The sequence below is a fragment of the Oratosquilla oratoria genome, chromosome 34 (genome assembly GCF_046742065.1).
Source record: "Oratosquilla oratoria isolate Oo_2021 chromosome 34, ASM4674206v1, whole genome shotgun sequence".
In the NCBI taxonomy this organism is placed as follows: Eukaryota; Metazoa; Arthropoda; class Malacostraca; order Stomatopoda; family Squillidae; genus Oratosquilla; species Oratosquilla oratoria.
Genome location: NC_134810.1, coordinates 46,488,345 through 46,506,010, shown reverse-complemented (window position 1 = coordinate 46,506,010; position 17,666 = coordinate 46,488,345). Strand labels below are relative to the sequence as shown.

The window sequence follows — 17,666 nt, the reverse complement described above, 5'->3', positions numbered from 1 at the left end:
AGTTGCGTAACCTTTAAACATTCAGGGTGACAGTGCTGCTTACAGCATATTTCACCTCTTATAAGGGATTTTATAATGCCAATACCGTGATGCATGAAAGGGAGTGGGTAGGGGATATGGGGGGGGGGGTTAGGGAGTGGTTGTGGATGAATGACATTTTGATGCAACCCGAAGGGATTTCTCTCTGTCTTCAATGTTTCTGCATGAGGGGATGGAGAGAGGGGTGGGGTGGGGGTTGCTGATTAAATGAAGTGGCCTTGCTGTGGATGTGCTTTCTTGCTCCATTGCTTCTGACCCTGGGCAACGGTCACGATGAAGGGATGACCCGTCATCCAGAAGGAGCCAAGCTGAGAGGGAGGGGAGTGGGTGGGGATGAAATGGGTGGGATTGGAATTATGCTTTTTGATTTTGGCTACCCCCCTGGTAAGGGGGAGAAAAGCCCTTGGTATACGTATTTATGATACCAATTGAAAATGAAGATGGGAATTACGACCAAACTGGAAATTAGTTTTTGACATGATCCGAGAATGAATGCATTTAATCAACTATCTTACAATTCTGAATTTTTCAAGTGGTTCACGGGGATAAGACCTACCTTTTAGAGTGTGATTTGACATGAGGTTGCGACTGAGGGGTCTTCTGGGCTGTACTCTGATGCCTTCATGCGCTGACGACTGATTCTGTGAAAGACGTTTGTCTACCTGTTGTGTAAAGATGGGAATTAATACACTGGAACAATGCACTTTTTTTTTTCTTTAATTCAAATAACTGCATATTCAATAATTTCACCAATACAAATTGTAATATTACATGATGATCTACTAAAGAAAAAGCTTAAGATGAATACATTTATATTTCTTATATTTCTAAAATATTCTGTAAGTAATCACAAACATTTTACTATCCTTCGTAGTACCTGAGATTACTATAAATTTCTGGCCCCAAACATATTGTCAAAATGAATGGTAGAATGGTGAGATAAACACCGAGAATTGTGGAAGTTTTAATTACTGATGTTTCACTCTGAGGAAGCTCTGTTAAGAGCGAAACGTCAGTAATTAAAACTTCAAATGATTCTTGGTGTTTATCTCACCACCCTACCACTCATAGATGTCTAAGTTACTTTCCACAACTCCTTAACCTACCTCAAGACAAATTCGTTCATATTCTAGTTTGGCTTGATTCTTTAAACGTTTTAGATGGTTCGTAACCTGGAAACTTAGGGAGTTGTCCAAGGTTTCAGGAACTAGATTAGGGGCTCCCATTCTTCCTAGGGCTCTCTTCAAAGGCTGTTTGAAATAAAAATGTATGGTGAGCATTAAAAAACACCTGCAGTTATTAGTATTATCAATATAGTTTTAAAACTAAGTTGAATTAAGTTGTTGTTGAGCAGGAAAAAAGCAAAAAGCAAGAGACAGGTGAGCAGAAAATAATTGTGAATGACCTATATTTTGCATAAACACGGCACAGGAAACAAAACACGGACCGGAAGTGAAGTGTTTATTCCTGACGTTTCGTCTATTGACTTTCTCAAAGTCAACAGACGAAACGTCGGGAATAAATGCTTCACTTCCAGTCCGTGTTTCCTTTGCCGTGTTTATGCAACTTGTTCACATGGATTTTCAATTGACCAATATATTGATGAGAGCTCACAGGGAGTTTTCCTCATCTTCTCTTATTTCAAGAGGTGACAAGGAAGGAGGTCTACCATTAAATCAGCGACCCCCCTCTCCTTCCCCCATGCATAAAAGAAGAAGACGGGGAGAAATCCCTTCGGGCTGCGTCAAATTTTGCTCACACACACTACCTCACCCCCCATCCCCCCTCATGCATCACATCATCATCCATATACAACCATTCTCCATTCACCCCTGTCTTCTGTCCTCTCCTGTCCTTCCTCAACAGACATTCCCCTCTTCGCCAAAGACTCACAATAGCGTAATAGGGAGGCATGGTACGCAGGTAGCTCTCGAACTGCACCCTCCATTCTTTGGTTGGTTTCAGGCGGTGAGTCTTGAAGAGCTCGTCTAAGAGGGGCAGAAGGACGGGGTAATTGTAGGGCATGACAAACAGGTTGACACACTGCAGGGAAGTGCTGGCCTTAAGGTAACCAAATGGGTGTCCTACGTCATTGTTTCGACTGCTGTTAGAAATATACACCTGAAATGAGAAAAACAGGATTAATCATCATGGGAGTGTGATTATTAGGCTGATTAGTCTATTTGATTTGGTTTAATGTAACTAATTCCCCCTTATCAGGAGGCTAGAATGGTGCCCCTTACGGCGGACTTTGTAGCGTAGGATTTAATGAACCATGCCCTTGGTTCAACTTGCCACTAAGGGTGTAGTCAGACTAAGCCTGCATCCACTACGACTCGTTCCACATCCATCCATCAACCATATGTTTTCCTTTTACCTTAGCTCCTTGCCAAAGAAAAACCACCCCTGACCTACTGCCTGGGTGAGAAGCAATGCAGCAAGACAGAGCACAGCCACCAGGGTTGGGTCCAAGTACAGGCGAATGTACACAAGTCCAAGTCCAAATACCTGGATTTTTTTCAAGTACATACATATACCAAAGGCTTTTTCCCCCTTACAAGGGAGGTAGCCAAATAGAAAAAGGTATAAAAACCATTCCATCCCTTAATACACTCCACTCCTCTCCACCCTCTACCCTCCCTCTTATCTTGGCACCTCCTGGATGATGGGTCATCCCTGCATCTTGTCCATTGCCCTGGGTCAGAGGCAGTGTCGCAAGTCACGGCACATCCACAGCAAGGCCGCTTCATTAAATTGGTGACCCCCCTCTCCGTCCACTCATGCAGAAAAGGAGAAGACAGGGAGAAATCCCTTGTACTTGTAGTTTAAAAATTCGCAAGCACTTGTAAAAAATACCAGGGACATTGAAGTACAAATAAGTATCATGTATTTAATCAGAAGTTGCATACCATTTACTTTTCTGTTTTGAACCCCACTTTTTAACAGTGAACTCATCATTGTCCTCTGTAAGTCCTCTGTAAGGGGCACCATCCTCTCCTTCCAATGGGAGGAGTTTGTGACGTTAAACCATATCATCATCATCAATGTGTACATGCAAAAACTACTAACGTTTATGTTTTATGAATCTGTGACAGGAACTTATTTGATCACAAAAAGTACTTGTACTAAATTATAATGGCATGTACTTGGAGGTGCCAAGAAATGAGGGAGAGGAGTGTATTTAAGGATGGTATGGGTGGGAATGGTTTGTATGCCTTTTTCTTTTTGTAAGGGGGAGGAAAAAGCCTTTGGTATATGTATGTACATCATTATAGTTTTTATTTATTCATTTATTCATTTATTTATCATTATTATGATTTTTTTTTTGCATCCGACCTAGATATGGACCAAAAGGTTTCCTGTCAGCATGCTCCGCCTTTGTAATCCTTTGTAATAATTACTTAGATGAGCAGTTGATGACCTTTAGTGAGTAAAATACATAATAATCAAAGTAACCTTCATAATCTTATTGAATTAGGAGCATATTGTACCGAAGAGGAAAATGTAGATGCCAATTTATTCTATTCAGGGTAGGCACTGCCTTCCTTGCTTACCTAGACAATGGTCCCTGATATATACATATCTACATCTACATAGTAAAATAGTATACCTTGGTCCAAGCTTTTACCTGCCAACATATGGTGGGTTGTTTTCTTGACAGTATGTACTGTGTGAGAGGAGAAGGCTCAAGTTCATATTTGTCAAAAGGAAGGTTGTCGATGACCATGGGCTCCTGGCTTGTGCACGTGAACTTGACATTTGGATGTGCACTTCTTGCAGGCTGAAGAAAAAACAAGTGGTATATTAATCTATTACTCCAGGAAACCTACAGCCTCCACAAAATTGGCTATGGCCATCAGTTCAGCCAAGTCACTCTGCAAAGTGATTTTGTGTTAGTACCATTTCTACACTGGGTGTTGGCCTGAAGTTAGGATTACCTGTGCAATTATTACATGTCTTTTGGGTGATTTCTCTTTTGGGTTAATTCTTGATAAAATGTGAAATATAGAATTTAGTAGTTGATTAAAAAGAGAGGAGGGGCAAGGAATGGTGTTGAAAAGAGAGCCGTCAATCAATCTGCTGCCCCCTGGTCTCTCTTGTAGAAGACCTGCTGCCTCCAGAACACCGGCAATAGCCCCTGGGTGGGACTATACGTCACTTAGGAAAGAGATATTGTGCTGTTATTTGGGGACTGTTAGTGTGGGGCATTACAGAATGTGTTGTGTATCTTACGTGTGGTGGTTGTATCTGAGGCAATTTGAGTCTGTGATTAGGACTATTCTGTGCAGGGATGACCCATCATCCAGGAGGTGCCAAGATAGGAGGGAGGGAGGAGGGTGGAGGGGAGTGGAGTGTATAGGAAATGGAGTGGGTGGGAGTGCTTTCTATGCCTTTTTCTTTTTTGGCTACCCCCCCTGTGTAAGGGAGAGGGAGCCTTTGGTATATGTATGTACTGTCTTAATGAGAGTGTATCAATTGCAGGCAGGGCAGTGTGGTTCTTGTCAAATGTGGGAGGGCTTTCACTGTGGGGCTTATATCTGGGGATTGTTGTTTTGAATCTAGCAGTCTTGAAGAGCTTCTTTAGTTATCTGGGTGTGTATGTGTTTGTGTGGATGTTTTGTGTTGAATCTGGCAGTCTTTCTTGAAGAGCTTCTTTAGTTATCTGGGTGTGTATGTGTTTGTGTGGATGTTTTGTGTGGTACAGGTGTTTTGTGTGGTAGAGAGGTGTTTGTGTATTAACCTGCTGGAGTACCTTTTTGTTGAGTTCTGTTGGTGGCGCTTGCGAAATGTAGTGTGAAGGTTTAGTATTGTCTAGGGTTCTGGAATAGACTGGTTTTTGTCATTTTCATGTGATGTTTTATTAGGAGGATTTTGGTTTCTGTAAGTAGGTGTCCTATAGGGGAGGTGCATCCTGTTATCACTTTCAGCGCTTTATTCTGCAGTGTTTATAAGTTGTTTGTGTCTGATATAAAGATTGTTGGGAGCCATGCTGTGGTGGCATAGTCTAGAGTGGTTCTTAAGAACTGTTTATAGATGGTTATCATTGAATATTAAGGTGGAGTGTGTGGGGATGGAATGGGTGGGAGTGGTTTTTATGCCTTTATTTTTTGGCTATCTCCCTTGTAAGGAGGAAAAAGCCTTTGGTATATGTATGTATTAAAGATCATTTTTATTGTCTAAAGTCTGTGCTAGTAATGGTGTAAATAGGTTTGTTTTCTTGTTGATGAGAGAGGTCACTATATGACACAGTGGTAACAAGTTCCATCTGTAGGGACCTGCTGTGGAATTGCTGTCCGTCACTACAGTGTCCTTTACCCAAGTGGTGGCAAGGCATGAGGAAGACTTTTGATCCACAAGTCACGGAGATGTGATGAAGGACATTAAATGAGGACTCTTGTGTATTTACTTGGTATATGCTTTGACCTTCTACTTCCCTACCTTACAAGGGAGAAATGACCACTGATGTGACCCCATACACAAACACAAACATGAATTTCCAGCAAGGAGATATATATATATATATATATATATATATATAAAATCTATATACCAAGAGGTTTTCCCCCCTTATAAGGGAGGTAGCGAAGTCAGTCACCTATTACCGAGTGTTAGTGAATTAAAGTGTATCGTGTTAGTGTGAGTGAATTAAAGTGTATCGTGTTTGATGAAAATGTATACCTGTCCACATAGACCCATTCAGTGTTGTACAAACAAACAAACAAACACACACACACACACATATATATATATATATATATATACACAGGAAGAAAGAGAGAAGAATAAAAGGTAGAAGTCCTTTACCAATGACAATGTGTTGACATCAGGCCAGAAAGATTCCGGAATCGGCCAGAACCCTGCTGGACTCCCTCGCTGAGTTGACCGCAAGACATATATCATCTTCCTGCAATTATGCCAAGCATTGCTGGAGGCACTGTTGGAAGCCATCGGGGCCGCTAGGGAGTTGGGAGTGTGCGGTCGACTGTTGGAGTTCTGCAGAATGCTCCCTAACATCCCACCTCCACCCATCAGTCCGACCTCTGGCTGGCTGGTGTCCAGGTTATTCTGTTGGTTCTCCTTGTCAACTTCAACAATATCCGGAGCTTCTTTGCCTAAACAATTAGTCTTTATTAAGACATGGTGTCCTGATAAGTAATAAAATTGTAAGGTTACATCTTTGAATATGTGTAAAAGTGACAATAACAAATGTAATATCTAATGTTCCTGCTCTTGATAAACTGTTGAGGAATTTACGAACTGGGTTGTGACATGCATGTAGCAAAATTTGTCTTTTACTATTTCCATTTCCTGTGCTTACACAATTCAACTTAAAAAATAAATAAATAAATAAATGAATAAACTGAAAAGAATGATATCAATTACATTGGATGAGACAGTTCACACCAATGTGTGTGCATACTCAATGGCAACCGTTAAACTTTAAACCAGAATGCAAAACAATAACTCACTGAGATCACTGCAGATTCTGTACATTTTTTTTTTCTCCTTATTATGAATTCAGTGTTAAACTAAGATATCAAATAATATGCTGATTAATTTTTTGTATGTCTTACCAACAACTGTTTTACAGTTTCATAAATAATAAATTGAGACAGGGAAAACATCACCAAGCTTATATCAGGTCGTGAAGTTCCTGAGAAAGCTTCATCTTGAACAGAAATAATGAAAGTTTCCAATCTGTCTGTACAATTGAGAGCAGTTTTGTAGAGGACAGGTTCCACAGGATTGGAAAAAGGATGACGTGGCACAAATTCACAAAGGTGCTAAGGAGAAACCACTGAATTATAGGTCAGTATTTTTGGCTGCCACAATACTGAACTTGTAGGAAGAACATATGGAGAGCAGGATCCTTAGTCTCAACACTCCATACTGTTCCAACTTGGGCTATATCACCTAAGCTATTCCAAATATTCATACATCTGCATGATGATGATATGGTTTAACGTCACACACTCCCCCCCTATCGGGAGGCTAGGAGGGTGCCCCTCACAGAGGGCTTTGTAGCGTGGAATTTAATGAACCATGCCCTTGGTTCAACTTCGCTGGTGGCAGGATTCGAACTGCCCTCACCTCGACCTTCGCCACAAGTAACGACACCCTAACCCGCTCAGCCAGCTAAATTTCTTCACATCAACTTGTTTTCATGAACTCTGATGGTCACTGCTCTTCATCCTGACATCTTGTACATCACCACTGTCCTCGTGTACCTTCGCTTAAAAAAAAATCTTTCAACCATCTTATTGTAAATCAAGTCTCCCAGTAGGCTCCTTATTCTACATAAGGCAATTGTGAGGTACTTTATCAAAAGCCACAAAAAAAAAAAAAAAAAAAATCTTTTGACCATCCTATTGTAAATCCAGTCTCCCAATATGCTCCTAATTCTACACAAAGCAACTGTGAGGTACTTTATCAAAAGCCTCTTCAAGATGAAGGTGCACACAGTTCACCCACCCTTTCCTCTTTTCCAACACATTAATAACTTTGCAATTTTTTATATTGAAATCAATTTTCCATCATTAGCTCTTTTTGGCTACCTCCCTTGTAAGGGGGAAAAAGTCTTGGTATATGTATGTATTAGCTCCATACAAAAAATAGTGCAAAGATATTTTTGCAATAGGCTGCAATCCTCCTTGAAAACTGATTCTAGTACTTTCCATTCTACTCAGCTTCACCTTGTATTAAATATTTTTCCTTTAATTCCTGCAATGACTACTGACTTGATATCTGGCTTATATTCTGGGCTAGAGAGTGCTGTAAAGTGTGAAGGAATATCTAGTTTCTTTCCTGTGAATTCAGCTTCACCTTGTATTCAATCTTTTTCATTTAATTCCTGCAATGATTACTGACTTGATATCTGGTTTATACTCTGGGAGAGAATGCTGTAAAGTATGGAAAAGACATGTCTTGTTTCTTTTCTGAGAATTCAGCAGTGAGGCAAGGGTTCGTCCTCACTCCAACACATTTCAACACCTGGATATTGGCCAAATTTGTCAATCAATGTCATTGCGAAGCATATACTGGCAACACCATGGTCACTGACTTAGTGTTTACTGATGATGCTATCCTTCTTGCAGAGTCTTTGGAGGTCCTGGTTGGAGCCCTTGGGTCACTGCACTGGGAGGCTTCAGCTGGACTTCAGTTCATTTGGACTTCAGTTCTCTTGGACCAAGACCAAGGTTCAGGAGTTTAGGGGTTTAAAGGCTGACACAGTTCAGTCTGTCCATGCATGTGGCGAGGACATTGAGTTCTTGGAAAGCTTTACACATGTTAGCACTGCAGTAGTGGTGGGTCATGTCAGGAAGTAGTTTAAAGAATTGGTATTGCCCATGGTGTTATGAACTCAACCAGAATATGCTTTGTTGTAATTTATGCAGGAGGACTAAGATTTTAATCTTCCAAGTCATTTGTGCTCCCTGTCTTGCTGTACAGCCATAAGACATGGACACTGAATGCTGACTTGAAGAGGCATCTCAATGTCTTTAGTACCAGTGCCTTTGAAGAACCATGGAGCATCTCTGGAATGATTTTGTATCAAACCAAAATATAGTGAGACTCAGTTTAGGCCAGTTACTAGCATAATTTGTAAACGCCAACTCCTACAACACATAATGGAAGACTGCATTATACACAATCATGCACGCAAACAACACAACATACACTCTATAAAGGATTTGTGGGAAAACCCAGTTTCGGCTGTGGCATTCCTTGGGGAGACGGGACTGCTCGGACAGACAGTCTAGGGAACGACAACAACAACAACAACTATATGAGCATGTGGGATGTTTCCCTGATGTTGATCCTATTCAGCGTTGTCTCCACAAAAGACAACCCTCAATGGAGAAGAAGGGGATGCCCGCAGAATTCATGGCTGGAAGGACAAGTTGACGGAACCTGTCCAGAGCTATTTGGAGTGGGAAGGGTGGCTGCATGGGAGCTTGCTTGGAGAGACCGTGGAGACTGGCGCTGGTGTGTGAGTAGGGTAACACGCTCCTTGGCGTATGCCCCCAATCGATTATGATACACAATGATTTGACAATCCACTACCCTTTCCTCAAAATACATTTAAATCAAGAGCTCTACAAATCCTCCTTTTAGTCATTACAACATAATCCATCAACATCAACAACTCACCCAATCACCACCCAGGTACACATATACTTATGCTTGCCTCTCTTCTTACATAACCATAATAGGAAGTGATTGTCTATTTTCCTTAAAACAAGCTTATTTTCAGATTCAGATCTTCAACATGCAACAAGTACTAAACAAAATTCTTACCATCTGCATTAACTGGAGGGGGATCTGGTCCAATCTTTTCAAAACTTATGACAACCCCACTCTGTACTTTCTGAACTAAACTGTCTATACACTGCTGGAACATACGATGTGAACGAATAGCGTATGACCTCCCTGCAACGAAAAAAATTACAAGTGGGTAGGAACCAATGGTAATGTAAACAATCAAATTTATATATGTTACTCTATCTTTGTATACTAAAGGATTCTTCTTCAAGGTATGCACCCACCCCACTCATTCTTACATGTTCCCCATTCATTTTCCTTTCACCTTTGCACCTTGTGGATGAAGGGTTATCCCTGTCTCCTGCCTACTACCCAGGTCAAAAGCAATGCAGCAAGACACAGCACATCCACAGCAAGGCCAGCCTCATTATTTGGTGACCCTCTTTCTTCCCCTCATTCGAAAATAGTGATGATGAGAAGAAATCCCTTCAAACTGTATCAATTCAATGCCTATTCACCCATATCTCTAGCCTTCTTCTTTCCCTGCTCAACAGGCATTCTTTTTTTAATCATGGTCACCTTCACCCCATCCATTCCCCTCATTTTCAGTCTTCCCTTAAATTCACTCCATCTATTTCTGCTAGTCTTTCTTCGTTTATTCTTTCCATGTGCCCAAACCACCCCAGTATTCTTTCATCAACTCTATCTATCGACTCCCTTTCCACCCCCACTCTCCTCACCATCTCATTTCTCACTCTACTCAAAACTCCCATCATACTTCTCAAACAACACTTAATCTCAATAACTTACATTCAATCCGCCTCCCTTAAATTACAGATATCTGCTCCACAGTGTCTCTTTACATCCATCCCTAGATATCTATTTCTCATGACGCTTTTCCTCTCCTTCAAGACATTTACTCCCTTCCCTCACTCTGCAGTTGACCTCCACTCCTGTTCCTTCATTGTCCACTACAAGTGACCCTAAATACTAAAAAATATCCACTTTTTCTAACTTCTTTCCTTTAAACCTTTCCTCCAACTCATTGTCACCCTCACCCCTTGTTACATTTTTGGAATACTTATTACAAGATAGCATACGTATACCAAGGCTTTTTCCCCCTTACAAGGGAGGTAGCCAAAAAGGAAAAGGCATATAATCATTCCCACCCATTCCATCCCTGAATACACTCCACACCCCTCCTATCTTAGCACCTCCTGGATGACGGGTCATCCCTGCACCTTGTCCACTGATAGAAAAGGAATAAAAATAAACGAAATATCACATTAGGAACATAAGGTATAAATTATACCACAACTCAACTCACAGAAGCCATGAAGAATTTTTGAGATGAATGAACTTTCTCAATAAAGAAGTATACAAAAATATTATCACTCATTCTGACTAACCTCCTGTTTGTTCACACAACCGATCAAGTGGTGAATTGTCACTAGGCACCAGACCCATTGGATCGGGGGATGGGGTACCAGTCATACGTAAAACTAGGCCAAATAACCTTTGGTCCCATCTAAATATTTCTCGAGTCAACTCTGCTCCAGGAATTGGATTTGTTTTTGGAAGTGGAAAGATCTGAAAAGGTTTTAAAATGTCTATAAGATATACATACTCCAAAAAATACACACACACTCACACATATAAAAATAAAACACAAACACACACATAAAAATATCTGTACACTCATACTTTAGGATGAACTCTTTCAAATGCCCAATATCTACACACACACACACACACACATATATATATATATATATATATACATACACACACACACACACCATCTGGGTTATTGGTTGCATGTTACTGTGTGAAAAAATGTGCTCAGTAGCATGCAGCTGATACTTTAGGGTCTATAAGGGGCAACCCTGCAGACCAGATCCACACTCTTCATCCATGTTAGAGGAATTATCTACTCAGAGAGCAATGATGCTACTTTACTGTACTGTAACTATCCCTCCATTATACTGTCTTGCACAACTTCTCTGAAAAAAATATTTCCATTTTCACCCCACACACACCACCATGGTAGGGGGAAGAAAGAATATTCATTAAAATGTGCAGCACCAATAATGAACTCATAATTGGGTGCAAAGATAAGCTTCACTTAATCTGCAACCCCCTCCCTCTCCATCCCCTCATGCAGAAAAACAAATATTTTTTTTTATCTGCCTCTCTTGAATTCCATGTCTGCCCCATACAATGCTGTCAGTACAATCATCTCTTCATATAATCTCCTCTTTGCCACTCCCAAATGCCTATTGCTCGTTACACTTTTTAACCCCTTCCATACGGTGACGCTTACGTAGGCAGCATGAGGAGCAAGTGGTTACTCGATGTTGCTGACGTCGGCATCTTGATTATATTTATTGTAGTCGTACCTACGTAATTTCCATTCTCTCTAACTGGCTTCATCAATTTCCTATGGTTATCAAAATACACGGGTGAAAGAGAACGAACGATTGAGCACTGACTTTCCTCCACTCCTCCCACATGCAACCCCAAACTACCTAAAGCTATCCACTTCCTCTAGCCTATCTCCTTTTAGACTCGCTTCCAAATTGCTGCCTTCCTCTCCCCTTGTACATCTCATCACTTTATTTTCACCCACTTTTATCTTCAACTTTCTCTTAACGCATACCTTCCCAAACTCTGTCACTAACTCCCTTAACCCCCATCTAACCCTGCCACAAATGCAGTGTCGTCAGCAAACAACAACTGGCTCACCTCCCACTTTATGTTTTCTTTAACCATCTCCAATCCCCACCTTCTGCACCACCCCATCCATGTACATATTGGACAGCCATGGAAACATGACACATCTCTGACCCAGTCCCACCTTTACCTCATACCATTCGCTCTCTTCTGAGACAAAGTAATACACTTACATCATCCTGCATGCCCTGAGCAGATGAAAGTCTTCCTCCATCAGTGATGACAATGATGACCGAAGGCTCCAAATAAAAAGGACTCCGGCCAGTTCCGTAAGTGTCAATCCCTGTAAAATTGAAACATGTTTACAAAACTTTTCTTATATGTGACAGGGAGTAGGATTTTCTACCAAAAAGCAGGGAAAAAAAAGAAGAGAGGGGAAAATCTGAAATAATGAAGTTTCCATTTTAAATCTTCCTTGACAGAAAAATTTAGTGAAGTGAGAGGTAGAAGCCTATCAATGAAGAGAACCAACATTAAGAGGAACTGACAGCCCCAAAGGTGAATGAATGGAAGCAACAGGGCCTACCAACTAAAAGAACCTTTATCCAGGGGATCAGTGCTACCTGCGTAGAGCCGGTGGCCAGCGCTGGTTGCCGCTGTTTGGCCCCCAACTCTTGGGGTTGATAACACACAATGGAAGACTCTATTATACATAATCATGCACGCAAACAACACAACATACACTCTATAAAGGATTTGTGGAAAAACCCAGTTTCGGCTGTGGCTTTCCTTGGGGAGACGGGACTGCTCGGACAGACAGTCTAGGGAACGCCAACAACCACCTTTATCCAGGTGGACAACGAGTTACGGTACCTGGTCAATGGGGTATCCATACATATGAATGAGATCAAATCTGGAGATTCAGAAATAAGATATGGTGATATCAATGAAGACAGAGGGGTTCCGCCAAAAAATCATATTGTTTCTAACCCACCACTTTTAGAGTTTAAAGAACATCCAACAGGGATGCCCCTAATGAAGAAAATTGTGGTATATAATAGTAGTTCTGATACCAGTGTACAATTACACTCATCATCAGGAAATACCCTCCACTTCCGCTGCACATTCTTTCAAGATAAGGTGCTTGGCCCAGGAGGGAATACATCATTTGATATTGTATTCTAGAGGATCTTTTGGCTACCTCCCTCGTAAGGGGGAAAAAGCATTGGTATATGTATGATACTGTATTATTGGGAAGAGAAGAACGGCCGATAGAAAGTACAACCTTTGTCCACATGTCTGTTGGCACATACAAATATGTGGTGCGAACAGTAGAAACTGGCAACCCCGACTGCCTCAGACCACTGGTAGGGGTCAAGATGCCTCTTAACTCATCTTATTCACCTATCAACCAACTGCATAACTCTCATCCTTTTCCATTGCAGGTAACAAAAATGTTTAGTACAGGGGAAGACCTATGCTTGGAGTTACCAACAGGTTCTCAGGAGGGACAATGAACTATTTGGAGGATTCCTCCACACTGCACTCATTCCCTAATGAAAGTAAATGTCATTGCATGAAGAGAAAATAATCATACAGCATATGTAAGACTGTTATGAGCTAGAGAACCAGGGGGGAGGAGTGGCGACTGGGGTAAATATGGCTAGGAGTATGATTGAAAAAAAAAGGAAGAAGAAACCCAGTGATAATGTCACATTACCTGACTGCATACGGTTAATGTTGAGAACATCAAAGACATTCTTTATGGCTGGCCCAAGAGTAGAAAGTCCTGTGGCTTTGATGTTCTTCAGCTCATTCATGAATGTGGCAAGGTTCTCTTTCCAACCAGCCTGAAAAGTAAGGAAGAAAGCCAGTGACCATGTGAACCATTTGTTAAGATCTTCCTGCAGTATCTCAGTGTCTTCTCCTGACCTAATTTGGCATATTGTCTCAGTGTCGTCTGCAAACTTATTAACATCACTACTAATCCCATTGTCCAAGTTGTTTGTATATATACCGTAATGAACAATATAATACTGATGGTATCAACACAAAAAATATGAACTAGAACACTTCCGCAAACAACATACAGATTGCCATCACACAAGAAACAAAACTATGACACTAGCAAAAATAAATAAATAAATAAAATAAAGAATATAAAAAACAAAATAAATTGTATTAACTTTATTACATTATACAGGAAGACAACTACACTTACGTAGTCCTACCTCTTACTTTTTGTGTCATAAATCGTTTTAGATTTGTGCATGGTTACAGGTTCTGTGATGTCATTAACCAGGCAATCCCAGGAATTTACACATCTAAATGGAAAACCCAAATTCCTTGCACACCTCAAGCACTTGTTCCCCGAACACCATTCCTCATTCTAAACTTGCATACTTGAATGTGCAGAAGAGGAACCAAAATAAATATCAACTTCAGGTAGCCCAACCAAGGTGTTTGTTGCCACATGCTCTCTTTTTATCTAATTTTTTTTTCTTACCTTGATGTGACAGGGTGGTTCTTCAAAAGTGAACAACATGTAGCGGTCGCCACGACTTTCTGGGCTCCTCTGCCGTAACTGCAAAAGAACAAATCATATAAATAAGCAGGTAACCCCACAGTGGCAGGAAACATTCCTTGGACCCTCCCACAGACTTCTCTGGAAATATACTTTGGACTGCTTCCATATCACCAGCTGAAAGTAGTACGAGGGCAGCAGTCATCGGTTGCCAACTCTCTTCATGTGAAAAGATGTAAGAAATGCAATACAAAATGACAAAGACCTACCTGAAGACAGTGTCTGAAAATGGGCAGTTGCTCACTACCTTGCATCACAACACTAACAAGAAAGAAAACTGGATTTTTTTTTTAAATATAATAGATAGGAAAATGAGCAAGTGCAAGAATAAAAACTACAAAAAAACACTGAATCAATGACCCTTACACATGAAGCAGTTGGAGAAACCCATGGAAAAACACCAACACAAAAACAGCAATCCAATATCACTAATCAATCAATCAAATGCAACCTCAGGTTTCACTCAGTGGAAAACCCGCATCATCACAGTAGCTGGGAATGGTCCCCAGTACCTCCCACAGATCTTTCTGGAAAAAAAAAATTCGACTGTTGTCTGTGTTATATGTATGTATGTGGGGATGTTTGTATGTTGCACATATCTGCAAAACCTCCCACAGTGCCTTCCTATTTATCCTGTCATAAGCATTTTCTAAATCCATAAAAAAAAAATAAAAAAAAATTACCATTTCCTAAATCTTTTTTGCATATTTCCCTTACCACAAAAACCTGATCCATGAAACCCTTATATTTCCTAAACCCACACTGTTCCTAATCAATTACTCCCTCTGTACCTCTCCTAATCCTTGCAACTAAAACATTCCTGTAAGCTTTCCCAACTACACTCAACAAACTGATCCTTATGAAACTATTATACTCACAGCTGTCCCCTTTTCACTTGTAAAGTGGAACTATAGGTGCTCTGGCACTCTACCCTCCCTTAGACACACATTAAACAACCTCACTAGCCAGTCCACTATTATTGTACCTCCTTTCTTCACTCTGCATGACACCCATCTAACCCAGGTGCCTTACCTATTCTCATCATTTTCAGAGCTACTTCCACCTCATATTTTCTTTTTATTTCTCAACCATTTTCCTCTTCCATTGCTGTCATTTTTTTTTCAACCATTTTCCTCTCCAATCACTGTCATTTTCTTAGCGCCTCTCACTGCTACCACCAATCCCTCCCTATCTTCCTCCAGATTCAACAGCTCTCTAATACACTTACTGCCTCCTCTTCCATTAAGATATGTCCTCTTGTACCTTTTATTCTTTACTTGACTCACCTCTTCTTTTGATTTCCTTCCAAAACATCTTTTTATTGCTTTCACAATTCTGTCATACTCCTGCCAAATTTTGCATCTGCTCTCCTTTTTGTCTTCTTTATCTTATTTTTTTCTTTCTACCTCTCATATTCTTCTCTCATCCTATTTAGCAAACATTGCCTGAATGCTCGCTCCTCTTCTACCACCTTCTTCATTTCATCATCCCACCACTCACTACCCTTCCTTCTGTTCCCTCCCATCTTCCTTGTTCCACATACCATCTTTGCACACCTTGTCACTTCTTCCTTGAAACACACCCATTCCTCTTCCACATCTTCCACTCTATCTTTCACCACTTCCCAAACTTTTCCCAGCTTTTTGTATTCCTGCTCCTTTTCCTTCTCATTTAAACAGTTTGCTCTAAGCACCTCTCTACCTTTCCTTTTTCTCCACCTATACTCCACTCTCGACTTGCTTTCCACCAAACAATTATCTGATATTCCCATACTCTCTCCCCTAAGACTATGTCCATCCAGAACCTTTCCCATTTTTCTAGATACCACTACACAGTCCATTGTGCCTTATCAACCACCCTTTCCCATGGGTACTTATGCTTGAGTTTCTTCCTAAACACTGTGTTAGCTATCATCAACTCACTTTCTAAACACATCTCCACCATTAACTCTCCACTATGAATTTTACCTGGCACTCCCAACTCCACACTTCCCAACAACTCCATCTATTGGTTCATTCCCTACCCTACCATTGAGATCTCCCAATACCACTACACTGACATCACTTCCTAAACTGTCTATGCATTTATTTAAATATATCCAAAAAGCCTCCCTTTCCTCTACACTCTTCTCACTACCAAGCCCATATCTGCTTACAAAAGCCCACATTTCCCTTCCCAGTTTCACCTTCATCCACATTAATCTTGAAGAAACCCCCTTCCACTCAACCACTCACTTACCTACCTCCACACTTACTAGTAGAGCCACCCCTTCTCTCCTCACTCCTGACACCCTCCCCACTACACTCCTAAACTCAAAATCACCCCTCACTTTCAATCTAGTCTCACTCAATGCCAACACATCAATCTTTCTTCTCACAAACATTCTATCTCTTCCCTTTTACTTTCATCTGTACCACACCCATGTACATTAAAAGAACCAAACTTCTGGAGTCTTGTTGGAAAACTCCTAGACCCTCATATGCCTTGACTTCTCAAAAGAATATCCCTCTTGGGGCTGGAGAGTAGGATGACTAGTCCCACACTCCATCCTGTTTTAGCCATCTTTATGGCCCATGTGGGAAGAATTGGAGGCAGTATTCTTTTCCCCCTACCACAGGGGAAGGCGAAAATGGAAATATATACTTAAAGAAGTGGTACAGGACAGCATTAAGAGGGGGTGTGAGAGCATAATGGAGTGAAAGTCAGAGTACACTGAAGTGGCGTCATTTCTCAATGATTAGATCTCCTCTATATAACATGGAAATAGCACAAATCTGATAATCTGCTTTGATTATATTATTTGCAATTTTTTGAAAGCCAAAAGATTGATTTATGGTGAGAAATGACCAAGTAACCCACTTATCATCTAAACCTGAGATTTATCTTTAACTTCCTCGTATTTCTCACATAGCCCTGGCCAATATATTCAATTGTGGGCTTAGCCCATACATGATACACAGCCAGCTAGGTTAGCCAGACAATTGGCCACTCCCAACACCCTCCCCCAATACACCCCCACACTCAACATCACACTTCCCTTTCAACTTAAGTTTCACTTAATGTCAACACACCTATCTTCTTTCTCACAAACATATTGCCTATATCT

General features: G+C 40.8%; 1 protein-coding gene across 4 annotated transcripts in view; it reads right to left on the bottom strand.

Moving 5' to 3' along the window:
• IntS6 (integrator complex subunit 6) overlaps window positions 1-17,666 on the bottom strand; it is a 43,183-nt gene that overhangs the window by 22,370 nt on the left and 3,147 nt on the right. For 2 of the 4 annotated variants that reach the window (XM_076173619.1, XM_076173620.1), the window contains exons 2-11: window positions 14,483-14,560; window positions 13,697-13,826; window positions 12,210-12,319; window positions 10,713-10,893; window positions 9,340-9,471; window positions 5,845-6,185; window positions 3,668-3,820; window positions 1,933-2,160; window positions 1,146-1,289; window positions 596-701 (exon numbers count right to left, since the gene is read on the bottom strand). In XM_076173619.1, the coding sequence (XP_076029734.1) occupies window positions 596-701; window positions 1,146-1,289; window positions 1,933-2,160; window positions 3,668-3,820; window positions 5,845-6,185; window positions 9,340-9,471; window positions 10,713-10,893; window positions 12,210-12,319; window positions 13,697-13,826; window positions 14,483-14,560 (1,603 nt within the window). The remainder of the gene's footprint in view (window positions 1-595; window positions 702-1,145; window positions 1,290-1,932; window positions 2,161-3,667; window positions 3,821-5,844; window positions 6,186-9,339; window positions 9,472-10,712; window positions 10,894-12,209; window positions 12,320-13,696; window positions 13,827-14,482; window positions 14,561-17,666) is intronic. The other 2 variants (XM_076173621.1, XM_076173622.1) reach the window with 1 other exon arrangement.